This window comes from Motacilla alba, chromosome 9 (assembly GCF_015832195.1).
Source record: "Motacilla alba alba isolate MOTALB_02 chromosome 9, Motacilla_alba_V1.0_pri, whole genome shotgun sequence".
Classification (NCBI taxonomy): domain Eukaryota; kingdom Metazoa; phylum Chordata; class Aves; order Passeriformes; family Motacillidae; genus Motacilla; species Motacilla alba.
In genome coordinates this window covers 24,485,548-24,512,508 of record NC_052024.1, presented here as the reverse complement: position 1 = coordinate 24,512,508, position 26,961 = coordinate 24,485,548, and the positions used below count along the sequence as shown (strand labels likewise).

General features: G+C 59.8%; 1 protein-coding gene across 2 annotated transcripts in view; it reads left to right on the top strand.

Moving 5' to 3' along the window:
- KCNAB1 (potassium voltage-gated channel subfamily A member regulatory beta subunit 1) overlaps positions 1-26,961 on the top strand; it is a 70,821-nt gene that overhangs the window by 6,930 nt on the left and 36,930 nt on the right. Inside the window, exon 1 of one of the 2 annotated variants that reach the window (XM_038146267.1) lies at positions 9,434-10,548. The exons of the other annotated variant lie outside the window; for it this stretch is intronic. Coding sequence (XP_038002195.1) covers positions 10,331-10,548 — 218 coding nt within the window. The 5' untranslated portion in view covers positions 9,434-10,330. Of the gene's footprint in view, positions 1-9,433; positions 10,549-26,961 lie in introns of those variants that run through there. 2 annotated transcript variants of the gene reach the window in all.

Here is a 26,961-nt window from a genome sequence, read left to right as displayed (position 1 = left end):
CTTTTGGCTTAGGGCAAAGATGATGGACAGGGATTACAGATGTGTTTAAATCAGGGACAGCCTGTAGCCAGTCACTCACCGCCAGGAACTGGGGCAGGGGGAGCAAAGGACGTTTTGTACAACAGGTTTGAGCACAGGAATCCCTGTCCCAGGCTCTGTAATGGACCTGGGGAGCGCCCTGGGATGTGCTGTGGGTGCCCCAGCAGGCTGAGGATGTTACCAGGTATCAGCCAAGGCCATCCCAGGTGCTGAACACCAAGGGGAGGTTTAACCCCGAGCTCGCACCCTGCAGAGCTCCCCCAGAAGAGGGGAATTTGGGAGTGATCCCTTTGCCGTAGCTGCTCTTCCAGGCTTCCTCAGCGAGGCCCATTTTGTGCATTGAAGCTTTAAAATATCTAATCTTTAGATGGCAGAATATAGGAGGGCTCTTGATGGGGTCCTGTAATCCTGCCCTGTAATCCTGCCCTCATCTGCTCTGAGTGCTGCTGCATTATATTTATTGGGATACATCTTCCAGCCTTAATGTTTCCCTACTTCCTGTGCAGATTGATCCCTGGAGCTGCATCCAGCTGTGTCCTTTTTGTCACAGTCCCTGTCAGGCGTCCTAAGTGGTTTTTTACTCTTTTTTTAGTCTGTTCAAAGTACACAGCAGCCACCTGGTGCAGTGGTGGCAGAGCACCGCTTCCCCATGTCTGGCCTTCTTCCTGATGATCTCAGCTCCCTGGGGTTTGTGATGTTTTTGTGGGGCTCTCTCCCTGCCCATGGATCAGCTTTAAGGTCCCTTCCTACCCAACCCATTCCGTGATGATTCCCTAAAGTCCTCACAGAGCCATGCTCAGGCTCAGTGCGCTGCGCTGCTACTTCCAGGGCCATTCCCACCTTCCTGTGGGAAGTTCCCATGCTGTGGGTGCTGGGTTTTGTGGGGAAAACAAAGCAGATTTTGCCCTCCCCATTCCCCACAGCCGCAGCAGGTCCCAGCTGACCGGCCGCTGCCTGGAATTTGCATTTTCACTGCTTTTCCCCCACCTTTGCTGCTTTTCCCCCACCTTTGCTGCTTTTCCCCCACCTTTGCTGCTTTCCCCCCACCTTTGCTGCTTTCCCCCAGCCCTCCTGCTCCCGTGGGGGTCTGGCTGGTGCTGCTGGGCTGGGCTGGCAGGTGCTGCTGCATCCTGGATCCTGGGCAGGAGCTCCTGCCGAGCCTCCTCCCGCTGCTCAGCCGCTCCTCCGCGCCTCTCCACGGGGCTGACTCCGGAGTTTGGGATGCTCCTGGGTGTATTTATGGACAGCTTTGAGGGCTGCGGTCTGGGATGAAGCTCAGCCCACGTGGTCCTGGCTGAAAGAGGTTTTGTCTGGAGTCTTTGGGCTGACTTTGGGATGTGCTGAGAAAGGGATGCTGCCGGATGCTGCGCCGACACAAAACGCTGAGCGAATTCGGGAGCAAAACCTCCTCCCGTGGCTGGCAGGTTTATTTCAAGGCTGCCTCCTTTAGCAATGATGATAAATCCAGGCCCTGGCGAGGCTCAGTGCCAGGGCAGAGCAGGTCCCGTGTCACCAGCCTTGGTGGCAGCTGTGCCTGGCATGCTCAGGTGGGCACGGCTCAAGTGGGGCTGCTCTCTGCACCCATCTGTGAGCCAGAACTCGGTTTTTTGCAGCCTAAGCCATCAGGGCACTCAGCTGGGATGGTTTGCACTGCTCTCTGGTTGTCCCCCACTGAGTGGAGCACCCCTCTGCTTCTGCCTCTCCCCTGCTGCGGGAGGGCCGTGGGCAGCTGGGGAGGGGGAGCCTGGGTGAAAGGCAGCTTTGCCACGGACAAACCTCCTGTGCAGGCCTGTCACTGCCTGATAAGCCCTCTCCTGGTCGCTTTCAGTGTATTTCCACAGCTGCTGGCCTCAGCCCTGCGCCAGAAGGGCTCCAGGAGCCGGCGCAGCGTGTCCATCGCTCCGAGGGCGCGGCTGCTGCTCCCTCCAGAGCTCTCTGTGAGAGCGCAGCGATCCTTGGAGAGCCCACGGGGCAGGCTGGGGCTGCGGGGAGCTGCTCCCCATCACCCAGCTGCTGCTCCCTCCAGAGCTCTCTGTGAGAGCGCAGCGACCCTTGGAGAGCCCACGGGGCAGGCTGGGGCTGCGGGGAGCTGCTCCCCATCACCCAGCTGCTGCTCCCTCCAGAGCTCTCTGTGAGAGCGCAGCGATCCTTGGAGAGCCCACGGGGCAGGCTGGGGCTGCGGGGAGCTGCTCCCCATGGCCCAGCTGCTGCTGGGCTGGGGGGTCTCCCCCAGGCCTCAGTTTCCCACCCCAGCTGGGGAGATGAAACCGTTTTTCACCGCGGAGAAAGACACAATCTGTAGATTGCAGGAGCAATTATTCATTTCCCCTGAGGGCCTAATGAGCGGTTATGCATTTGGCAGTAAGTAATGATCCTCTTGCAAATCTTTTTGTTAATTAAATGGGCGCCTTTCCAGCGCCAAAGTGGTTGTTCAATGTTTGGGATGTGCCCAGAGATCAGGGGCTACTTGCCACCGGCCTGGGAAATGCAGAAATCCTTGGCTGGGACGCGCTTGGCAGTGCCTGGAGGTCACCTGAAGACTCGAGAGTGCCTTGCGCTGGATTTATTAAAATGGCATTGCCCCTGGATCCCTGGCAGTGCCCAGGGCCAGGCTGGACACTGGGCTGGAGCACCTGGGACAGGGAGAGGTGTCCCTGCCATGGCAGGGTGGCACTGGAGGGGATTTAATGTCCTTCCAGCCCAAACCATTCCATGGCATTGCGCTGCTCTGAGGTACATCGTGCTCTTGCCTCGTGGGCCAAAAAAAGTTAAAAAAAAAATTTAAAAGCCTTTGCGGATAATTCTGGAAGTGAAAAGAGCAAAGGAAAATTGGGGAGCTAAAGAGCCCCCGCAGCTGTGGCTCCTGGCAGCAGAGCGCTGTGCCTGCACCTGCTCAGGTGAAAAGCAGGTTCCAGAGCTCCCGAAATGCTGATTTTGAACCAGCAGTGTGGGCTGCTAACTGAGAGGCAGGGAAGCGCTGACACAGCGGGTTTTGCCAATCCCTCCCCCCCAAGAGGAGCCTGGCAGTGGGAAAAGGATCCATTAAAATTAATGGGGCTGAAGATGGTTCTGGTAATCTGCTGGGTTTCAGCAAACACCATTGTCCTGGGTGATTAATTCCAGCAGATGCCCGGTTCTTTGGGATGCTGCTGGGGTGAGGAGTTTTGGCCGGGAGCAGGGAGCAAGGGCTGGTGCCAGCTGTGCTGCGTGCAGCTGATGGCATTCCCGCCCCGTGTCGCTCGCGTTGATAATTAGAAATGCTGCTGCAGCTGAAAGGGAGGCTCTCAGGAGAAGACTTAAAATTCTTCTTTGAAAAATGCTATTTGGGAAGGTGGTATTTTTAATAGTGCTTATTATGCAGTGGTGACTTATATAAGATAATGACTGATGGAGACACTTGGCTTTCTCCGAGCTGCTCAGAGGGGCCAAGTCCTCCACTGGCTGTAGGAGGAGGTGAGAACTGAGGGTTTCCAGAAGAGGGGGAAGCTTTCTATGGGGTATTCATTGGAAAAGAGTTTCCCAAACAGCACGGTATGCTGTAGGTGGTCTTTGTGGTGCCCCTCTGCCAGGTAATGTCACAGAATCAGAAGCTGCTGCTCCGTGATCGCTCCGTGTGCTGCAGCGTGTCCCAGAGCACGCAGCTGGAGCTGTGAGTTTGGTACCCAGGTCCAAACCCCCCTCCTCAGCCGCCTTTCTCCAAACAAGTCAATTTGGAGCTCTAAGCTGTTACAAGTAATGCTCGGGTGAGGTTTGACGCGTGTGGATAACACAGCAATGTTCATAATTGCCTGAAATCTGCAATTCGCCGAGCACAGCCAAGCTGGAAGAACACAGCTTGGGCTGAGCTTTATTTGGAGCACATTTATCCACCAGGTGATGCGAAGCACACGGGGAAATGGTGCATTTGGTGTGTGCCCCGTGTAGAACACGAGTAGGGCAGAAGGGAAAATCATTTCTTGGCCTCGAGCTGGCACGACAGCCCTGAGTGCCCCAGGGTGCTGCTGCTGCTGGGGATGCTCCTCTGCTCCGGGCCTGGCGTGGCTGCTCAGTGCCTGGATGCCATGTCAGGGGCTCCCGGGGGGGAAAAAGCACAAAACCCTCTTGTACTGTGCCGCGGGGCTTCGTGCAGCTCTGATATCACAGAGTGGTCTGAGCTGGAAGGGGCCTTAAAGGCCATTAAGTGCTCAGTGTAGCACGATACATTAATACAGAGGTGACTTCTGGAGCCCTTCATGTGAGGCGCTGGCTTGCAGTCAGCTGAGAAATGGAAGAGATAGCACGGAACAATTAAATTACCTGCTTTGGAGCAGGGATCCGGCAGCTAATGGGCAGCAGGCACGCTGGGGGGGTGTTGTCTCCACGGGGACAAGCGGCCGATTAATGGGATTGGGCTCCTGAGGGGTTCCACCCTCCGTGTCAGACACGGGGAGCTCCGGGCTGCCTCGCAGCACCGATTCCTTCCTGGCGCAGCAAGAGATTCCTTATTTAATGTTGCCGGAGCTCCTCGGGGCTCCCTTGGGGCTGGGGGTGCCCCCACACCCAGGGTGGGGCTGGCCTTGGACCCTGGGGGGCTTGGGGATGGAATGGGAGCTCGGATCTGGAGCAGCGCAGAATCCCAGCCTGGTTTGGGTTGGGAGGAGCCTTAAATCCCACCCAGTGCCATGGCAGGGACCCCTGCCACTGTCCCAGGTGCTCCAAATCCCGGTGTCCAGCCTGGCCTGGGGATGCAGGGGCAGCCCCAGGTGTTCTGGGAATTCCAGCCCAGTTTATCCCAAGGGCTGGCAGGGCAGCGTGCCTCGGAGCTGTCGCGCTCCCAGGTTCGGTCCGTTCCCTGGAGCTGCCGCGGGTCCCGCCGGTGACAGAGCTCGTGTGTCACCAGAGGAGCCCGGTGGGGCGCTGCCCGCAGCCCGGCTCACAGCCTGCCAGAACGACGCCTCTGAACTAAAATCCGTTTAATGGGGGTTTGGATCGGTTTTCCTCCGGTGCAATTACGAATGCAAATGGAGTTTTTGATGTGAAAGCAGCGGAAATGTGATGGCTGCGGGCTCGATAAGCGCCGCGCTTTTGTTCTGCAGCTCCTTTGCTCCCGCAGCTCCCGGCAGCGTTATCAAAAAGAGCCAAGAGAGCCGTTCCCGGCGGGTTCAGGGCACCCGAAGAGCCCCGGGCCGCCCGGGGCCGCTGCTGCCGGCGGGACCCCGCTCCGAGGGGCTGGAGCCGCTCGGAACCGGGATTAACCCGGGAAACCCTGCTGGGAGCGGCTCGGAACCGGGACTAACCCGGGAAACCCTGCTGGGAGCGGCTCGGAACCGGGATAAACCCCGGGAAACCCTGCTGGGAGCGGCTCGGAACCGGGATTAACCCGGGAAACCCTGCTGGGAGCGGCTCGGAACCGGGATTAACCCGGGAAACCCTGCTGGGAGCGGCTCGGAACCGGGATAAACCCGGGAAACCCTGCTGGGAGCGGCTCGGAACCGGGATTAACCCGGGACACCCTGCTGGGAGCGGCTCGGAACCGGGATAAACCCCGGGAAACCCTGCTGGGAGCGGCTCGGAACCGGGATTAACCCGGGAAACCCTGCTGGGAGCGGCTCGGAACCGGGATTAACCCGGGAAACCCTGCTGGGAGCGGCTCGGAACCGGGATTAACCCGGGACACCCTGCTGGGAGCTGCCTTCCAGCCCAGCCCGCTCCGGGCAGCGCTGCTCATCCCAGCCTGCCCGTACCAGCCCCGCTCGGGCCGGGGGGAATTTCTCTGCTGGGAGAATTCCCGGGATGGAAGGGCCCGCGGCGATCCCGGGAGTTCTCCCCGCGGGAAAGCGAGCCCAAGGGCTCCGGGAGCAGCGGCGAGCCCGGGCTGCGTTTGTCACCGCTGTCCTTACGGCCCCAGGGAGCTTCCCCTGGGACATGGGGACACTGCCCTGAGCTGTCCTGCGGCAGTGACCGGGAGCAGGCTGGGAATCAGGGGTTTGGGATTGTTCTCCAGCTCCTGGTGTCTGGGAATCAGGGGTTTGGGATCGTTCCCCCACTCCTGGTGTCTGGAAATCAGGGATTTGGGATCATTCTGCTGCTCCTGGTGTCTGGAAGTCGGGGGTTTGGGATCGTTCTGCTGCTCCTGGTGTCTGGATATCAGGGGTTTGGGATCGTCCTCGGGCTCCTGGAGAGAGGCTGCTGCCTGCAGTGCCCGTGCTGGCTTTGGGGAATGTGGCTGTGGGGCCCTGGACAGAATGTGGGGGCTGTGGCCAGCTCTGGGCTGTTGGGTAAAATAAAGAAAGGCCTTTTTTTGGGTGGAAAAGCTCCAAGGGCTCCGATTTTGGAGCAGGATCCTGCCCCCATGGCACTGCTGGCAGTGTTTTCAGTGCTGCCATGCTGTCTCCTGAGGTCTGGTCCATCCAAGGGCATTGCATGCAGACTCTCACTGAGCATCTGTCTAAGTGTCCAACATGGTTAAATCTCTCTTCGTGAAGGCTGAAACCGTATTTTTGATGTGTCTTCAGCCTGGAAGCACTGACTGTTCCGTCCTGCTGCATCTCCCTGGCCCTGGGGCTGCTCTGGCCGTGGCGGGGGCAGGACCCTCCAGCCCTGGGAGCAGAGGGAACGCCTCCAACAATCATCACAGTGTCCCACAAGGTCTGGGTTGGAGGAGACCTTGTTGTGCACCTTGTTCTACCCCCTGCCATGGGCAGGAACACCCTCCCTTATCCCAGGTTGCTCCAACCTGCCCTTGGACACTTGCAGGGATCCAGGGCAGCCACCACCTCTGTCATGGGCACTGCTGCAGGTTTGCTGCTGAATTCAGTTGTTGTCCTCTTCTCTCGACAAGGAAGAATTTCAGTCGAAGAGCTGAGGCAGGCTGGGTTGGCGTCATTGCTGTGACCCGGATTGCTGGAATCACAGGCTGCTGGGCTGGAGGGGCCCTAAAGCCCACCCAGCCCCAGTGCCCTGCCACAGCAGGGAGGGTAGATAACTTAGCCTGTGACTGCAGCCGTGAGAAGCAGAATCTGCAGCCAGGCTTGGCATTGTATTTCAGAGGAGCTCCAGCACAAGGTAAAATTTTAAAAAGGAAGGAGCAATCAGCATGGTCAGCTCCAGCCACGCTGGGCCAGGGCTGCAGCAGCTCACGAGGTTTCACCCTGCAGCCCAGACTGCAGGACCTTGATTCATGTTCGTATTTTGGGCTGCAGAAGCATCTCTCTGCCTCTGGCTGCAGCCAGAGCCGTGCTGCCGAGTGCCCCTGGAGCGGCGGCCCTGCAGGAGCTCAGGGAAGGGCTGCTCCCTCACCCTGCTCTGAGCCCGGCCCCAGGCCCCTTCCAGCTCCGCACGGACCCCACCGCGCCTGCAGAGAGCAGGTTCTGCTCTCTTTTTGGAGGTCTCCCTCCTGCTCTCTGCGGGGTGTGCGGTGTCCTGTCCCTGCGAGGTGCTGGGGACAGCCCTGGGGCCGTGGAGGGGTTTGTGCAGAGCCCCGGGGCAGCTCCCGCTCGCCCTGGCTCTGCTGGCTCTTGGTTTGGCCCCGGGGTGGCTGCAGTGGCTCCAGGGCTGGGCTGGGGGTCACAGGGTGGTCACAGGCGGCTGTGTTGAACCGCATTCGCTTGATGAAGCATTTTGAGCAAGTCGTTTAATGAGCGCTCTGGCGTTCCTGCTCAGGGGGAGATGCACGCGGGCGCGTTGTCACAGTGATTTGGTGGCACTGAGGTGTCACAGGGAGCCTGGGCTTGGCTCGTGGCTGAGTCCTCTGCCAGGGTTGTCACGTACCTCCTCTTCCATAAGCTCGGGGTTTCATCACGCAGAATTATGTTACTCCAGCGTTTTGCTCTAGACGCGATTATCTTGCTCAGGAAATGAAATAAATCCCATATTTAAACACATCTTCTGTGGAGAGACTGTAACCCCTCCAAGGCTAAGCAGCTTGAGGTGAGGTGCTCTGTGGGATGTGCCGGTGCAGAGCGTGGCTGTCCCCTTCTGTCCCCTCCCCTGGCCCCTCAGGGCAGCCCTGGCAGCGGGGTGGTGGCCGGGACCCGGGTGGCAGTGACCTGCGCTCATCCCCAGCTCCGAGCCACAGCGTCTGGCAGGCCAGGCTGCGGAGGGGACTCTCCAGAGATGCGCGGGGCAGAGGCAGAACACACCTGGGAACGCCCGAGCCCAGCCGGGGGTGTGAGGCCGCCAGGGAGGGGAATGTTCCCGGGTTTGCCAGCGCTGCTCTGGGCTCTGAACACAGCAGGGCTCCAAACCCAGCGGGTGCTGCCAGCAGCGCTCCAGCTGCATCCCCCGGCGCCAGGGAGACCCTCAGGATGTCCTGGCTGCGAGGGGCACCGTGGGGGCCGTGACCCCATGGCGGTGTCCCGCTCTGCTGGGTTTGCTGACTCACTGACGAGGGGTCTGGAACCGCTCCCCGGGGTCCTGCTCCCCCCAAACCCTGCCTGAGGGTGACTCCAAGGAGACCACGCGGAGCCGGGAGCTCGTGGGTCTGCTGCATGATGAACTGTTAATCCTCTTTGGGGAAATACCGCCCAGTGACTGTCTCTGTGGGGATGTAATGCTTTCCATCCTCAGAGGGATGTGCTGGGTACCTGTTAATGAGCCATCTCGAAAGGAGCTCGTCCCCATCACGGGCTGGTGGGTGGCCGTGGCCGGCTGCCAGCCGCCCCCCAGCCGCTGTCACACGCCCCCTCCTCAGCAGGGTGGAGGGGACACACACCGTGGTGTGCCCCCGCTGCAGGGCAGGGGTAAAGCTCTGTCACCCCCAGCTCAAACCGGGTCGTGAGCACCCCCAGCTCGCTCTGCCACCGCTCCTGCCCCAGCTCTGGGTGCCTCGGGCAGGTCCAGCAGGAGGCTCCGGCCTGGGAGCTGCTCCCACCCCAAGGGGAGGGCCTGGCAGCGAGCGGGGTGGGCACCAGGAGCTCCGGAGGTGCCCCCAGCTCCAGCCCCCCGGGCAGCCTGGGGCAGATGCAGGGTGGGGTCTGGACCATTTCCCGTGGCCTGGGCTGGGTGGGAAAGGGACCAGGGGTGACCCTGCCCTGCCACCCGCGGGCACCCTCTGCTGTGGGGCTGCACCAGGGACACCACTGCCTGTCCCTGCCCAGGGCCACTCTGCTGGTGACGGTGACAGTGACAGTGATGGGACGGGAGTCCTGGGGGGGCCTCCAAACCTGGCCATCCCCCACCGCCTGGGGGTCTCCTCTGTGCCCAAAGGCAGCGCCCCGGGAGGGGGGCACAGGGTAGTGCCGGGCTGGGAGGGCAGCCTCGGCCGGGGATGGGGATGGGGATGGGGATGGGGATGGGGATGGGGATGGGGATAGGATGGGGATGGGATGGGATGGGATGGGGATGGGATGGGGATGGGATGAGGACGGTTTGATCTGCTGAGGGATGGGGATGGTTTTGCTTCCAAGCCTTTGCGCTGCAGCTTATTCTGCTGGCGATGCCGGGGGAGCAGGATTAACCCTGGCCCTGCTGCGAGCCGGGGGCTGCGGGCGCCGGGAGCACGGCATTAACGTGTTAACTCCCTCTCACACCGGAGCACCGCGATTTTCCTCCCCCTCCCCCTATATATTTTTTTTCCTTTCCCCCACAATTAACCCATTTCAACACCGGATCGCAGCCCGCTCTAGAAGACCTCGCTTAGCGAAGCCGGCAGCGATTTTTCCGGGCGGATCTGCCTGAACGCCTGCCTTCCCTCCGAGCACAAAGGAGGCCCGTCGCTCGCATCCTCCCCATCCTTGCCGTCCTTCCCGCAGGCTCCGGCGGGGGATCCCGGGGCCGCTGCGGAGCCGCTGCCAGCGCTCGGCGGGCTGCCATGGGTGGGAGGTAGCGCTGCTGCGCCTGGGCGAAGGACACCGATGGATGCTGCCGCTCCTTAGGGACGCGCTGCGAGGCGCGGGGCTCGGCCGTGCCCGCTCAGCACTCGGCGGTCCAGCGGCGCCGGAGCCGGCGCTCGCAGGATGCTCGCGGCGCTTTAAAAGCGGCTGGCCGGGAGCCTGCGGCGAGCCAGAGCGGCTGCGGAGCGATCACCATGAAGGAGCGGCGCTCCGGGAGCACCTGACTGGATGGATGCTTCTGGCTGAGCAGCAGCGTCGCCGCCGAGAGCCCGGAGTGAGCCCGAAGCCGCCGGCGGGGCTGCCGCGGCAAGTTCGCGTTCCGGGGCCGGTGGCAGCGCGGGCGCGCAGCAGCGCGGCTCTCCCGGAGCCCCCGGAGCCCGCGGAGCGCCAGCTCGGGGCTTTGCCGGCCGTGCCGGGCAGCCGCAGCCCGTGGGGGGCCGGGGGTCCGCCCGCCAGCCGGCCGGGGCGCCGCGGGCGCGATGCAAGTGTCCATCGCCTGCACGGACCACAACTTGAAGAGAAATGGTGAAGACAGGCTCATCAGCAAGCAGAACACCACCACCCCGAACGTAGTGAACGCAGCCCGGGCAAAATTTCGGACGGTGGCTATTATCGCTCGCAGTTTGGGGACATTTACCCCGCAGCACCACATTTCATTAAAAGAATCCACCGCAAAGCAAACGGGCATGAAATATAGGTATGGGCACGGTCTCGGTCTTTGTTCCCTTGCGCTGTGATAGCTCTTTACTTTGCCTGCCTGGATGCACCTGGTTTTGCAGAGCGGCTCTCTCCTCGGGTTATTAATAGATTTTTAAACTCGGGCATAACTGGGAAGCTTTGGGGGGTCTATGTTTTTGCAGGCATACGCGTTTGCGGTTTTGTACCCGAAACCCACTTGCTCGGGAGATGGTGTGCAGCGCTGTGAATTGGCGGCGGTGCTAAGATGGTTCCTATTAAGTGCTCGGTGTAACTAATATCGGTGCTAATGAGCAGAAGAATCGATTAGCCGGGCATGCCTGGGGCTGGGCAGGGAAAGTTGGTTAGCAGCGTGCTGTGCGGAGCAGAGGCGTGTGCCGTGGGTGTCAGCCCACCGCGGGGGTGCCTCACGGACCTCTCACCTGGTGCGCCTGGCGGAGATGAGATCAAAGCCAATTTTAGGCAAATGCAGGAAACAAAATCTCAGGCGCTCCTATGGAATGTCTCCTGCTTCTCACAGGTTTTTATTCCTCCTAGCCCAGGCAGGAGGAAGGTGAAGAATGGCTGTGAGTTGGGTCTGAGGGGCTCAGTGTGGGCAGCTGATCAGCTGCTCTGTCCTGCCTTTGGCTGCGAGTGAGAAGGATTTGTGTGCCTTTGGGGCTGGCTTTTTCCCTTCCAGCCACCAACAGGGGACGTTTGGACTGGGAGAAGGGGACAGCCTGGGATCTCTGCCCCCCGTGCCCGAGGTGCAGCTGCTTTTGGGGGGGGGCAGCTGGCACAGGAGGGCTCCATGGGCGGGCTGAGGGGCGTGGGGCTCCGGGCAGCTTCATCCTGCTCGTTCCCAGCCCATGGGATACCAGCCAGGGCTCCCCAGACCTGCCCAGGGGAGCTGCAGGATGCAGCTTTGTGTTCATGCTGGCTTTGGGGTCCTGGGACGGCCGCGAAGCCGCTCTGGGCTCAGCAGCCACTCCCGGATCCAGGCGTGGTGCAGCCAGGGCAGGGTGATCCTGCAGCTGGGAAATGCCGGTGTTCACTCTCCGGGGGCTGCAGGCGTTGGAAACAGCGTGGATGGGGCGCCCAGGTGTCATTTTCCATGCTTTCCTTGGATGCTTGGCCAATGACAGGCAGGCTTTGCCCGAGTGGAAGCCCGGCCTTTGCAGCTGCTTGTCCCTGTCCTTCAGCCACGACCAACTTCCAGCAGGGACGTGGCACCCTCCTGCCCTGGTGCTGGCAGCAGAAGTCCTCAGTGAGCCCGTGGCCAGGGCAGAGCTGCTGGTTAATAAATGTCTCCTGGAGCCAGCTCCCAGCTGGGCAGGGGGCTGGGGTGGCAGGGCAGGGCCAGTGTCCATCCAGAGGGGTCCTGGCAGGGGCAGTGTCCATCCAGAGGGGTCCTGGCAGGGGCAGTGTCCATCCAGAGGGGTCCTGGCAGGGGCAGTGTCCATCTAGGGGTGTCCTAGCAGGGGCAGTGTCCATCCAGGGGGGACCTGGCAGGGCCAGTGTCCATCCAGAGGGGTCCTGGCAGGGGCAGTGTCCATCCAGAGGGGTCCTGGCAGGGGCAGTGTCCATCCAGGGGGTCCTAGCAGGGGCAGTGTCCAGGGAGATCCCAGCTCCCAGGCCGTGGGGAGGACAGGGCTTGGGGCATGGCAGAGGGCCTTGTCTGAAGACAGGACACACAAAATCAGTGTAACTTGTCCTTTGACCAGCTTCCCAGTGGAGCAGTGGCATCCAGCAGCTCCTGTGACCCCTGACCCCTTCGGCAGCCCCATCCAAGCCATCATGCCTCAGTTTCCCCGTCTGTGGGAGACGAGTCTTTGATGGCGTCCCTCAGAGACAGGACCTGCTCCCAAGACACGCTGGCTGGCTGTAGGAGCTGTGTGCTAATTGCCAGCACTTATCCCCTGATTTCCCCGGGCTCCCAGCTCTCCCAGGGTACCAACACCCCGGAGAGCCGCAATTCCTCGCTCCTGCAGCCTCCGGAGTTGGGCCTTTGGGCGTCCTTCCTGCCTTATTCCTGGATTAGGTTTGGGAGTGAGGGTGGCTTGTCCCACCGGAGTTGTCGCAGCCCGGCACCCCGTCTGCCCCGGACCTGGGAGCTGCACCAGGAATAGCAGCTCGTTGGCGACAAGGCTGAGGTTTTATCTTTATGACTAATCGGTGTTTCTGCTCGCGATCTCTCCGTGCGCAGAGCTGATTCCTCCCCGGGAGAAGCGGCGCAGGGGAATTTGGAGGAATGGCTGAGTAACCCTCGGGCTGAGCTGCGCCGCTGCCAGTCTCGGGAACCTTTGGGTGGGGAGGCACCTTCCGGGGAGCTGGAATTTCGTGCTCGCCTCGGGACCCGTTCCTCAGCCCGAGGGGAATCCAGAGCCAAAGGCTTTTCCCGGCGGCTGCAACGCCGATCCCGTGAACTCCTCAGCTCCCTCACATTCTGAAGCCCAAGTCCTTCCCGATTCATTTTCTGCCTGAATTACGCCCTTGATGCTGAGCTCTGCAGCTCCGAACGCCGCCCCGGCCAGGCTGGCCCTCGATTCACGCTACAAATACCGAGAGGCGCCCCCCGCGCCCCCGCCGCCCCCGGGCAGGGCTGGCCCGGGCTCGGCTCCGCTCCGGGATGCTCCCGAGCCCGGCCGCGCCCCGGGGCCCGGCGCTCCCGATCCGCCGCGATTATGTAAAAGGGAGAGACAGCGACTACGCGTGTGACAGGGGTGGGGGCGGGAGAGGAGCCAGCTCGGGGGCTTTTCACCGAGTGACATGTTCCTGGCCCCGCTCCAGCTCGGGGAGCGAATTGGAACGCGAAAGGCAAAAGTTTACGGGAATAAATGCCGGGAAACAGCTGCGAGTGCGGGGACTCAGGTGCGGCCCCGCGGCGCTCACCTGAGCGGAGCTCGGCTCTGCCTTTGCGAAAGGAGCTTTGCCTTTGGCATCTCCCCCGGGCGGCTCTGGCAGGAGCCGGACAGCAGCCCCCAGACATCGCCTCCTGTCACAGGCGAGCGGGCACAGGGCTGCTCTCTTTTATCCTTTTTAATGCTCCAGTTCAGTCCCGCTGGGGAGCCTGCCCGGATGCTCGGGGGGGATGGCTGGGATCACTTCAAGCCTTCCTTTGGAAACGATGCGGTTGCGGCGTTTGGCTTGGGAAATTGCAATCTGCCGCACCGCTGCTGGAAACAAAGGACGTGGCTTTGCTTCCCGAGGTGATGCTCGGCAGGCGGGGAGGAGGGACGGCGGCCCGGCTCTCCCCCTGCCTTGCGCCGTGCACAGGTCGCAGCCCCGGGTCTCCTCTCTCCTAATTTGCCGTATCTTCCTTGAAATCCTTTCCGTGAAACGGATCCAGCCCTGCTGCTGGTGCTGGGGGCTGTTTGAGACCGCAGGGAACAACTCCTCAAAGTGAGGCTGGCACCAGCCTGCCTCTTCTCAGACTTCCAATTACACCTCAGCAAGAAGTTTTTACAATGGAGCTGCGGGTGCCTTGGCGAGGGGTCTTTAAGGTCCCTTGCAGCCCAGGCCATTCTAGAATTCCCAGATTCTTTGATAGCAGCCCTGTCTGTCACAGCTGCAGCGCTGCAAAGCCTGCCCAGAGCACCCTGTCCACCCAGGAGCCTGCTCCGTGCCCAGGGTGTGCCCGGAGCTGGGATGTGATGGGAGCTGGGATGTGATGGGATGAGCTGGGATGTGATGGGATGTGATGGGATGTGATGGGATGTGATAGGAGCTGGGATGTGCCCAGAACTGGAATGTGCCCAGAGCTGGGATGTGCCCGGAGCTAGGATGTGCCCGGAGCTGGGATGTGCTGGGATGTGATGGGAACTGGGATGTGATGGGAACTGGGATGTGATGGGAACTGGGATGTGCCGGGATACGATGGGAGCTGGGCTGTGCCCGGAGCTGGGCTGTGCCGGGATACGATGGGAGCTGGGCTGTGCCCGGAGCTGGGCTGTGCCGGGATACGATGGGAGCTGGGCTGTGCTGGGATACGATGGGAGCTGGGCTGTGCCGGAGCTGGGCTGTGCCGGGATACGGTGGGAGCTGGGCTGTGCCGGGCCGTGCTGCTGCGGGGCCGATTTGGGGCCGTCAGCAGTTCACAAATAACCCTTTTTTGCCGAGCCCTGCCCGCGCATGGGCACGAGGGGCCCAATTTACAGAGCACAACTATCTATTTGTGTTCATCCATAATTGATGGAGGCAGCTTTGACCATTAACTGCGGCGCGAGCCTCAACAAAAAACTCTATCTGCAAAGGCAAAGTGGTGGAGTTCATACTCCGGGGAGCCTGCGCAGGGCGAGGAGAGGCTGGCACCATCCCCCGAGGCGAAACCCATCCTTCCCAGCCGAGGGGGGAGAATCTTCCCTCATCGGAGAGGTGTTCGTGAGACAAGAGCTGCAAACCAGGGGAGTGAAGCAGCAGGGAGGGCAGAAAAGGGTTGTGTCCCTCCCCAGCATTGTTTGCAAATCTGGGGGCAGCTGAGCGTGTGAGGATGGTGAAGGCTCAGGGAGGAATCTGTGGAACAAAAGCTGCTGACATTGGAATTACGTAAAGGTGATCTGGCAGATAAACCTTGAGAAGTAAAGTTTGCTTTCTTCCTCATCCTTTGGGAAAGAGGAGAGATTCAGGGTAGGTTTTTTGAAGGAATTGTTCTCTGCGAGGGGGGCAGGCCCTGGCACAGGGTGCCCAGCGAGGCTGTGGCTGCCCCTGGAGCCCTGCAGTGCCCAAGGCCAGGCTGGGACAGTGGAGAGCTGGGATGGATGGCAGGGGTGGCGCTGGAAGGGCTTTAAAATCCCTTCCAAAGCTGCGATGATTCTGTGATTGCGTGGAACACCCCTGAGCCCTTCCTGGAGGGGATCCTGGAGCAGCTGGCAGAGCAGGAGGGACCCAGCCCGGGAGGGGCCGGAGCCCCGGAGCCAGCGAGCACCATCGGCCCCACCATCCTCCCACCATCCTCCAACGCGCCCGGCTTTTGTTAAAATGCAGATTCCAATGCAGATTCCCCCGTGGCATCGCCGTGCCCCGGCTCCTGCCGCGGACCGGGCTCGGGGAGCCCAGAGCAGCCCTGATGGGCTGGGAAACGCTCACGGGTCACCTTGGGCTGCAGAATTCCTTTGGGAATTGCGGTTAAGCCTCGTGCTTGCCAAGAGGTGTCAGTGGGAGCAGGTATTTCTTAGCCGTGTCTTCTCTTTCCCCGCGTTTCATTTTCCTAGCATTAACCATAATAACTGCCTCACATATTTAGGAAATTGTGGTTTATTTAAGCCTTGCTGCAATTACGAGCAGTTTTAAACTCTCGCATGCAAATGGCACAATTATTTCGGTATCAAGTTCCATATTGTTTCAGTACTCTCCACATCAGGCTGACTTTTATGGCTCATCGTCTGATCTTCATTTTCCTGCTGCAAATTAAGATTAATCCAGTGAACAGAATGGATTTACGCTGAATTCACAATGCTTTTCCCCCCAGGACTGTAGCTTATAATGGCTACAAAGGAGGCAGGAATAACTCAAAGGAGAAGGAAAAGGCACCAGTTGAGTAAACAGAATCTGCTGATTTGTGCTGCTTTCACCCTCCCAGCAGCTCCCCGGGAGTTTGCAGCTCCCAGGTGAGTCCGGGGCTCGGTGGGGTCTGGATTTCTCTGCTCCCACCACACTGCAGGGTTAGGTTTGGACACACGTTCATCCACCAGCTCCCCTCCAAACCCAGGGCAGTGCAGGGGGCTTGGCAGGGCCCCTCCTGCCCGGCAGAGCTGCCTTGGATGGCTCTGCCCTCCCCCAGCTCTGCCCGACCTCGACAATTCCACGGTCCCACGGCAAACGGGGCTTTGCAGGGGCCTGGGCTGCTGTGAGCCCTGCAGGTGGATCTGCTCTTCCAGGTGCCAGGTGAAGCAAAGCTGGCTCTGCTGGGCTGCTCCTGCCCTGCCCTGCTGTCCCTGTCCTGCTGTCCCTGCTCTGCTGTCCCTTCCCGGCTGCTCCTGCCTTGCTCTGCTGTCCCTGCTCTGCTGTCCCTGCCCTGCCTGGCTGTCCCTGCCCTGCTGTCCCTGCCCTTCCTGGCTGCTCCTGCCCTGCCCTGCTGTCCCTGTCCTGCTGTCTCTGCTCTGCTGTCCCTGCTCTGCTGTCCCTGCCCTGCCCTACCATCCCTGCCCTACTGTCCCTGCCCTGCTGTCCCTTCCTGGCTGCTCCTGCCCTGCCCTGCTGTCCCTGCCTGGCTGTCCCTGCCTGGCTGTCCCTGCCCTGCTGTCCCTGCCCTGCTGTCCCTGCCCTGCTCTGCTGTCCCTGCCTGGCTGTCCCTGTCCTGCTGTCCCTGCCCTGCTGTCCCTGCCTGGCTGTCCCTGTCCTGCTGTCCCTGTCCTGCTGTCCCTGCCCTGCTGTCCCTGCCCTGCCCTGCTGTCCCTGCCTGGCTGTCCCTGCCCGGTTGTCCCTGCCCGTTCCCATCCTGGCTGTGCACTGGGGCAGCTCTGCCCACCCTGTGCCCCTGCAGCCAGAGGGGTTTCTGCTGCCCAGCCCGGTGTGGCCCTGGGGACAGCCCTGGGGACAGCCCTGGGGACAGCCTGCCCGCCGTGCGGGTGGCACCGGGGGCACTGGGCAGTGCTCGGAGCTCGGGGGAGCAGGGCAGGGCTCGAGGGCACGGCTCCCCCAGCTCAGCTGTGTGCGGGGAAAGCGACGGGGTTAAGGAAGGTTTTAAATAACGCTGGAGCTGCGGGGGCTGCGCTGCCGAGCCGCCCACGGCCGAGGGGCACGGGCGGGGCAAGGACACGGCTGGGTGTCCCTGTCACCCCTGGGTGTCCCTGTCACCCGCGGGTGGGTGTCACTGTCACCTGTGAGTGGGTGTCAGTGTCACCCGCGGGTGGGTGTCCCTCTCACCCGTGGGTGGGTGTCCCTGTCACCTGTGAGTGGGTGTCCCAGTCACCTGTGAGTGGGTGTCACTGTCACCCGTGGGTGGGTGTCACTGTCACCCGCGGGTGGGTGTCCCTGTCACCCGTGGGTGGGTGTCAGTGTCACCCGTGGGTGGGTGTCACTGTCACACACGGCTGGATGTCCCTGTCACCCATGGATGACTCTCCCTGTCACCTGTGGATGACTCTCCCTGTCACCCCTGGGTGCTGTCCCCATCACCTGCAGCTCTGTCCCCATCCCCCAGGGGTGGCTGTCCCAGCACTGCCACTCGTGTGCCCCCAGCCCCGTGTCCCCCGTCTGGGCAGTGGCAGTGGGTGGCTGTCCCCTGCGTGGGGCTGGTGCTGGTGGCTGGGGCAGGTCCTGCTCAGCCTCAGGCTGCTCCTCCCTCCTCCCAAGCCCTTCCCTGCAGCCTGGTATTTTCCATCTGAAGGCTGCCTGACAACTTTAATCTAATGCTTAAATGGATGGGAGAGAAGCCGTCGTGCAGGAAGGCTGTAATTTAATTACTTGGGAAGCGCACAGTTTAAGACATTTAAAATGTATTATTTTAGCCTGGCTGCTTTGGCAAAATCCAATTGGAATTTCCAGCGTGCTTATTTTTATTTCGGGCTAACGCTACAGAACGCCCGCTGTAGAATGTGTTTGTTAAGAAATTAATTGTCTTTGAGGGAAGGAAAATGCCCTGGGTGGGACTTGCTCCTCGAAGCATCCAAATGTGTTTGAATTGTTTCTCAAACTACTTTTGTAGCGCCACAAACCCAGCTCAGGCAGGAGGGGAGCAGGGCCTGGTGTCCTGATCCCTCTCTGGGCTGGCCCTGTGCTCCCTCAGGGCCCTGCAAATGAGTTTTGGGAGATGTTTATTGGCGAAGCTCTGTCCAGAACAGAAATAATCCCTGGGACACGGGGTTTGAGGAGCAGGAGAAGCAGGAAGCTTATGGAAAATAACGTCCTGAAGCTCCTGGAGGCCCCCTTTGAAGTCCTGGTGCCCTGTCCCTGGCAGCTCCTCAAGAGGGAAGCTGGAGCAGGTCTATCCTTGGTTTTGGTTACAAAATTCAGGACTGGTATGAGAGTCTGTGCAGGGCCCACACAGCTTAAATGCAGCTGGGGAGCCTTGGGTGCAGTGGGGGGTGGTGTCTGTGCACCAGGGTGCAGGGCAGGGGAGCTGGGCTGGGCTCCTGGATCTCCCTGTGAGCTCCTGAGCCACCAGGAGAACGTGCCCTTCATGTAAACAAGCTGCTTTGGAGATATTTTGAGGATGAAGTCATAAAAATTCTACGGCATACCTATATTTTCCTTTTGGCACTGACTTCGCCGTAAAAAGCGACACAGAAAAGCAGCTTCAGCTGTGCTGGCTGGGAAACTGCTGCAGCTGCTTCTCAGAGCCACCAAAGCAGCCCACAGTGGGCTGGCCTGGAAGGGATGCCATGGGCAGGGACACCTCCCACCCTCCCAGGCTGCTCCAAGCCCTGCCCAGCGTGGTGATTTTTGCCCAATATTCCGCCCATCCCTGCTCTCTGGCCGTGGGAAGCCATTCCCTCCTGCCCTGTCACTCCAGGCCCTCGTTCAGCAACTCTTCAAACCTTCCCAAAAACTTATTTTCTCTGTTAAAAACCAAAAGCCCCATGCAGTAGTTGAATCATAAATTCCATTATTTCCCCCAGTGGTTTCCCTGCCTCAGTGTGGTTGTTTTTATAACGACTCCTGCAAATCACCTTTACCTAAATATTGCTGCAAGGATAAACTGTCCCTCCAAAGCGAGTCTCCCCTTCCTGGGCCATCCCTGAGAGTGCTCCTGGATGCCAGCGGGATGGAGCTGCCTCGGGCTGTGCTGAGAGCCCAGAGTTACCCCAGGGCCGCTCAGATCCCTTCCCCAGTCCCGGGGCTGTGTCAGGATCAGCCTCTCTTGCCTACGGAGAAAGTTCCTGTTCCTCATTTCCAGCTGATCACCCACCTCAGCTCGGTGGCTGATGCTTCCCAAGGCGGGCCGAGGATGGGGAAGGCAACCCCCTGACAGGCTTTGAGCGGTTTTGGTTTGCCTCTTTGGGTGTGAGTGGCACGGGAAGCAGGGCGGATGGCATTTCTGGTTCCAGCCCCGCTCGGTTTGGTGGCTGCACGCAGGAGTGACTGGGATACCGATTTCCAAAATTTGGGGTGCGGTCAGCAGGCAGGGCAGGGCGTGTCCCAGGGCTCTGTGCCCATCCCCAGCAGCCCCGCGGGGCTGGGCACCGCCAGGGGACACCGGGGACAGCGGGGGCCGCGGTCACCCCTCGCGCAGACGGGATGGGATGGAGCTCTCCCCGCTCCTCTCATTTCTGGCAGCAACTTGACTCCATCAAGGGTTTTTTTGCGCGGATCACGTAATCCCCTCAGCCATCTGAAACCCTGCACTTTAAAAGCCTCGCTGCAGAATGACAAAGAGGTTTTTCTTTCCCTTGCAGCCGGGGTCGGCCGGTGACGAAGCGCGGCGGGGGCAGCGCCGTGGGCCGCGCTCGGGATGCGCTGGGATGGGCAGGAGCTGCTCCCGTCAAACCCCCGCCCCGGCACCCCCCGGGGACCCCGGTGGCTCTGGGGGTCCCCGGGCAGCTGTGCCCCGCTCCGGGCGGGCTCGGGGGTCCGCGGGCTCGGGGCCATCTCCTCTGCCTGCTCTGCATTTCATGCGTCATCCGCAGCCTCTGCCGGCGTGCAGCCCAGCAAAGCGCCGGGGAATTGCAGCTGAGGCGACCACCCACGCAGCCCGTGGCCCTGCGAGCCGGGAGGGGAGCTGGCAAGTGAGGGGGGAGCCCGGGAACGGGGGCTGCACGCCCTCCAGGCACCTGCTCGTCCCCCGTGCCATCCACGCCTGGGCCATCCTGCGGCCCGGCTGCGTGCCCGCTGCCCAGGAGCCTCCTCCTGCCTGCCCCAGTGCCCTGCCAGCCCTGTCCTGTCCCTGCAGTTGCTGCACGAGCAGCAGCTGCCGGGTCGGTGTCACTGACCCAGTCCTGAGCTGCAGACCCTGCTCCTGCCTGCAGCAGGGCCTGCGTGGCAAGGACGATGCACAGAGGGACACCGGGGGCTGGCACGGGCTGGAAGTGTCCCAGGGCAGCCTGGGGCAGGGGAAGGGGTCCCTGCCCGTGGCAGGGGTGGGGTGGGATAATCTTTAGGGTCCCTTCTGACCCAAACCATTCTGGGGTTCAGCGATCCATCCCCTGCCCTGACAGCAGGAAGGCACCAGGAGCTCCTCCACTGCGCTGCCACTGCCGCACGTGACCCAAATGCAATTCCCTTTTATTTCTGTAACAGGTAGGAGATCACACAGCAGCGTGCAGAGCAGCAAACACGAGCGCAGTCGCACAGTGCAGGTGTCAGATTGAGTGCCAGAGCAGAGTGAAGGATGCACGTGCTCAAGTCAGAGCAGAAATCTGTGTTTCCAGCTTGCACAACTTGGGCCACCTACGCTGGTCCAGCTGCTGCAGCTTCGTGTTTATCTGTGCTGCTCTTTGGTTGGGAACAGAGGTAAAAAATCCCTGAGATTTGATGTTTTGCATAAATATCTGAACTTCATCAAGCCAGGGGCACTTGGGCCATGCCCACAGGGGGGACTGCTGGGGTGGCAGGGCAGGGCCAGGGCTGGGGCTGGGCGATGCCTGCGGGTCCCTTCCAGCTCAGGACACGCTGTTGCTCTGGCTCTCTGTCCGTGCTGCAGCTTTGTGGCCTGGAGCTGTCCTGACCTCTGTCCACACAGGAACCTCGGCTGGATGTGGCGCCTTGCTCGGGGCACCCAAAGGTGCCAGGGCCACGGGCTGCTGTGGGGACGAGGTGACACTGTGGGGATCAAGGTGGCACTGTGGGGATGAGGTGATGCTGTGGGGATCAAGGTGGCACTGTGGGGACAGGTGATGCTGTGGGGACAGGTGGCACTGTGGGGATCAAGGTGGCACTGTGGGGACAGGTGATGCTGTGGGGACAGGTGGCACTGTGGGCACAGGTGGCACTGTGGGGATCAAGGTGGCACTGTGGGGACAGGTGGCACTGTGGGGATGAGGTGATGCTGTGGGTATCAAGGTGGCACTGTGGGGACAGGTGATGCTGTGGGGACAGGTGGCACTGTGGGCACAGGTGGCACTGTGGGGACAGGAGGGCCCCTCTGGGCTGTGTCCCGTGGATGGGACGGAGCAGTTTGGGTCATATTGGAGAGAAACAGGTTCCATTTAAGAACAGGGAATATTTCCGGGGGACAAGCCGGCCTCTGGGCTGTGCCCAGCAGGGTTTGCTGCACCCCGCCCTTTTCACTTTGCATTATTGACGGCTTTAACCCCTTCCTCGCCGAACCGTTTCTCCCCAGCAGGGAGCACTTTCTGCGGCGCCCAGAGCAGCAGGAACGCTGTGGTTTGTCCCTGCCCGGGTGCTGCGGGTGTCCCGGGGTGCTCACCACCCCCATCAGTGCAGCAGAGGGGCTGGCAATCCCTGGGCAGCCCAGAGCTTGGGGTTGGCAATCCTGGGCCAGCCCAAGGCTGCAGATCCATCACTGCAATCCCTGGGCAGCTCAGAGTTTGGGGTTGGCAATCCTGGGCCAGCCTAAGGCTGCAGATCCATCACTGCAATCCCTTGGCAGCCCAGAGTTTGGGGTTGGCAATCCTGGGCCAGCCTAAGGCTGCAGATCCATCGCTGCAATCCCAGGCCAGCCCAGAGCTCGGGGATTTGAAGTCCCTGGGCCAGCCCAAAGCTCAGGGTTGGCAATTCCTGGGCAAAACTCAGGATTTGCAATCCCGGGCTAGCCCAGAGCTCGGAGATGGCAATCCCTGGGCAAAACTCGGGATTTGCAATCCTGGGCCAGCCCAAGGCTGCAGCTCCATCACTGCAATCCCGGGCCAGCCCAAAATTTGGGATTTGCAATCCCGGACTAGCCCAAAGCTCAGGGTTGGCAATTCCTGGGCAAAACTCGGGATTTGCAATCCCGGACTAGCCCAAGGCTGCGGCTCCATCGCTGCAATCCCGGGCCAGCCCAAAGCTCAGGGTTGGCAATTCCTGGGCAAAACTCAGGATTTGTGGTCCCGGGCCAGCCCAAAGCTCGGGATTTGCGGTCCCGGGCCAGCCCAAAGCTCGGGATTTGCGGTCCCGGGCCAGCCCACGGCTGCGGCTCCATCGCGGCGGTCCCCGCGGCACGGGCGGCAGTCCAGCGAGCTGCTGTGCCTCGGGAAGTGTTTTGTGCCTGACGTGACACAGAAAGCGTCGTTTGCCTCTCCTGCCACCCACGGCACGCAGAAACAGGCTCCTGCCAGCGGAGCGTGGCCCGGGACAGCTCCCGGTGCCCGAGAGCCGCGGGGCTTTGGGAGCCGCGGGAGCCGGAGGAGAGCCAGCGCTGAGAGCAGGAAAGCAGCCCGGTTAATTAACGGCGGCAATTAGCGCCGCCGTGGGGCCCGGCCCAGCCCGAGCCCGAGGGATGGTGACAAATGCATGTACCCGGGGTGTCAGCACCCGCTGAGCATCTTCCAGGACGTGCAGGGCACAACACTGGGAGAGCAACTTTGAAACACAGGCAGGCAGTGATGGGACACGGGGGACAGCTGGAAAAGAAAAGAGGGGAGGTTTGGATTAGATGCTGGGGAGGAATTCTTTGCTCACAGCTCTGGCACAGGCTGCCCATGGAGCTGGCAGTGCCCAAGGCCAGGCTGGATGGAGCCTGGGACAGGGGGAGGTGTCCCTGCCGTGGCAGGGGTGGCACTGGAGGGGCTCTGATGTCCCTGGTACCCAAACCATTCTGGGATTCTGGGATTCTGTTATTTTAGCCTGCAGGAGTGGAGCGGGGGGTCGAGGCCAAGCCAGGTGTCACTGTCCCCACTCCACAGGTGACAGGTGAGGGACATCAGATGAGCTGGAGAGGGAGATGGGGAGGGTCTCTGCTTTCATCAGGGTGTTGGTGTCTCTTGAAACAGCCTCTTTTTTTCGGGGAATAAATCACATATTTTATTCATTTTCTGCACAGAAAGGAGCGGTTCTGGAGCCCTGATGGGGATGTTTCTAAGCAACGTTGTTTTCCCACCACCAGCGTCAGGAGCAGTGACTTTTTTACTTTTTTCTTTTCTTTTTTTTTGTTCATATTTTTGTAGCAATAAGACAAACTCTCTGCAGTTTATATCAGGAAAGCTGTGCCATGATCTCCCCAGTTTGGCTGTATCCCCCCACCTGCGAGGGGGTGTGTGAGGGGTCCCCTGGGGGTCACCTGCCCCCGGGTTGCTGTGCTGGGACCATCCCCTCAGGTTTTATTTTGGTAGAGTTTGGCTGCTGTGGGCACAGGCACAGGGCGATGAAACCAGGCTTGGAAGGAGCCAAAAGCAGATTTATCTGAATTCTGTGGAGCTCTCCCTAGCCTGGAGATTCTTCTGTGGGTGTGGACTCAGAAATGTTTTAGTCATTGTATGTGTTATTGCAGAGATTTTATTTAAAACTTCTGGGTTTGCACGGGGGGGGAAAACCTCTTTCTGCTTCTCTGTCTCATTTCTGATGGATGGGTGGGTGAATAAATGGGAGATGGAGAGGTGGATCAACAGATAGAAGGGTGGATAGAGATGGATGGATGGATGGATGGATGGATGGATGGATGGATGGATGGATGGATGGATGGAGAAAGAAAGAAAGAAAGAAAGAAAGAAAGAAAGAAAGAAAGAAAGAAAGAAAGAAAGAAAGAAAGAAAGAAAGAAAGAAAGAAAGAAAGAAAGAAAGAAAGAAAGAAAAGGGTGGATGAATGGATTGATAAATCAATAGATGGATGGATAGATAGATAAATCAATAAATAGATAGATAGAAGGGTAGATGAATGGATTGATAAATCAATAGATGGATGGATAGATAAATCAATGGATGGATGGATGGGAGGGAGGGAGGAGGAAGGAGGGAGGAAGGAGGGAGGAAGGATGGATGGATGGATGGATGGATGGATGGATGGATGGATGGATGGATAAATCAATGGAGGATGGATGGGAGGGAGGAGGGAGGGAGGAGGAAGGAGGGAGGAAGGATGGATGGATGGATGGATGGATGGATGGATGGATGGATGGATGGACGGATACACAGATAAACAAGCAGACAGGGTGGTTATCCTGGTCCCTTCCAGCTAGGAATGCTGCAGGGCAAGGGAAGGTTTGGGCTGATTTGGTAGGTGTTAATTGAAGAGGCCAAACCCAAACCGTCCCTGCCCCAGCAGTGAGGGGAAGCAGATCCCCCCTGGGCAGGGGAATGAGCTGCGCTGTAATTGCTCTGTCCCCGAAGGACAGGGAACCCTTGTGGGTTAACGAGGTAATTGAGCAGCACAAGTGTCTCGGGCCATAAATCTCTGCCAGGGAAGGGGGGGGCTGTTGGCTGTGTCCCTGTGTGGGGTTTGTGCTGCTCTAGCAGCTCCGTGTGCCCTGCAGGAGCCGGGCTGGTGCACGGTGGGTGTGGGACACGGATGGGGAGGGCTCCCTGAGGAGGGGAATGGGAGATGGGGAGGGTGGGGAGGATTTGGATCTGAGGAGGAGAGGAATGGGAGATGGATGGTGAGGGTTTCCCAATGGGAGAGAGGAGTCCCGAGGAAGGGGAATGGGAGATGGATGGTGAGGGTTTCCCGAGGAGGGGAATGGGAGATGGATGGTGAGGGTTTCCCGAGGAGGGGAATTGCGCTTCCCCGCTGCTGGCTGAGGGCTTTGCCTGGGGCTGGGCTGTGCTTGGGAGGACGGAGGTGGCCCTGCAGGGACAGGGACAGCCCCTGGGGATGCTGCCGGGTCCCTCAGCGCAGTGTTGCAAGCACTCGGTGCCGCTGCGGGGCTCTCACCATCCCCCTGCTCCGGCGTTAATTACAGCCCCACAATTGCGGTCGTTTTCTGCCCTGTGCCACGGGAAACAGCCCCGTTCTGTGGCACGGGTGCTTTGCAGGGATGTTTAACCCCTGTTTTCTCTCTTTTCTTTGGCTTGAAGAGCCTCTTGGCTCTGCTGTCCCTGTGGGCTCAGCAGTGGGTGCTCACACAGATGTCACCACGCTGGGTTTTTTTTCTCCTAAAGCCTCGATTTGTCTGCCAGAGCTGAGCCTCTCCTCCCTGCTCTCCTGGCTCCCCAGGATCCTGTGCCTGCTCCCCTGGGAGCTCTCTGCTCCGGGCTCGTCCCACATCTCTATGTACATATATAAATTACAATTCCTCTGCTTCTCCTTCAGCTCTGCCTGCACAGTCAGCACTTACCCTTCCCAGGGAAAAAATCAGCTCCAAATTCCCATGAAAACCATCAAGAGGCACAAGGAGGGCTGGGAATTTTCCATGTCATGCTCCATCCTCGCTGCTGCCCTGTGCTGGGGGAGTTTAGGCTGGGCCCTGCTGGTTTGAGGCAGGATTCTGTGCAGCATCCCCTTCCCAGGAGCAAGGGAAGGTGAAACCCAATCCCAGGGGATTTTTCCTTGTAACGTGGCCCTGGTTGAAGATTGGATTATGTGTGTAATGTTGACTTTAGTTAAAAGACTCGGGAAAACCTGTGATATTTCCCCCTGTCTTTTTGCTGTCAGGTTTTATCCCAGAAACCTCTGTGCTGCTGCAGGACGTGTTAGTCCTCCCATTCCCTTTGTGCCACTTTTGGACTTTCTGATGTTGAACCGCAGGGCTCCTGAAGCCAGAAATGGTCACCTTGACTCTAGTGTGCACGCTGGACCCTGCTGCTTTCTGTGGCCACAGAATGAGCCCTCCTCCCCCAGCACTCCCAGTTGGATGCATCTCTGGAGGATTTTCCTTGCTTTTGCCCATCATCTCTGCAGCTAGGTGGCTGACAAGCAAAATGATGGGTTTCCCCCCCAGGGTTTGAGGGTTTTTTTTCCCCCCCAGGGTTTGAGGGTTTTTTTTCCCCCCCCAGGGTTTGAGGGTTTTTTTTCCCCCCCAGGTTTTTAAGGGGTTTTTTTTCCCCCCCAGGTTTTTGAGGGTTTTTTTTCCCCCCCAGGTTTTTGAGGGGTTTTTTTTCCCCCCCAGGTTTTTGAGGGTTTTTTTTCCCCCCCAGGTTTTTGAGGGTTTTTTTCCCCCCCAGGGTTTGAGGGGTTTTTTCCCCCCCAGGGTTTGAGCTCATCCCAGGCAAAACCCCAGCAGCCAGTGGGCACGGAGGGCCTGGTGAGGATGAGGAAGGAGCAGCAGGGCTGGGGTTGGCCCGGGCAGAGGGGGTGAGAGTGGCAACACGACACAAAATGATGACACGGACACTGCTACTCTCCAAGTGAATAAAAAAAAAGAGACCTTTATTTTCTGACTCCAGCATTTATAGTTTTCCAAAAGTGACAGTGGATTGGAGGGTGACAGTGCCACCTCTCCAATGACACTGGACAGACCAAGAGTCCATCAGTTCTCTCCTCCTCCATGAAAGAATGTAAAACATAAGTTATTTACAGAATTGTGTGTGAGGAAGTTTGTTACAAGAATGTAAACATCAGAAAACTTAGCAAAGTCTTAAAAAATCAGGGTGACAGGTGAGCAGCCCTGTGGCCGTGCCATCCCGGGGGTCCTGTCTGGCAGGGAGGTGCCACTGTGGCTGTGTTCGAGGGACCCCAGGATGAGGG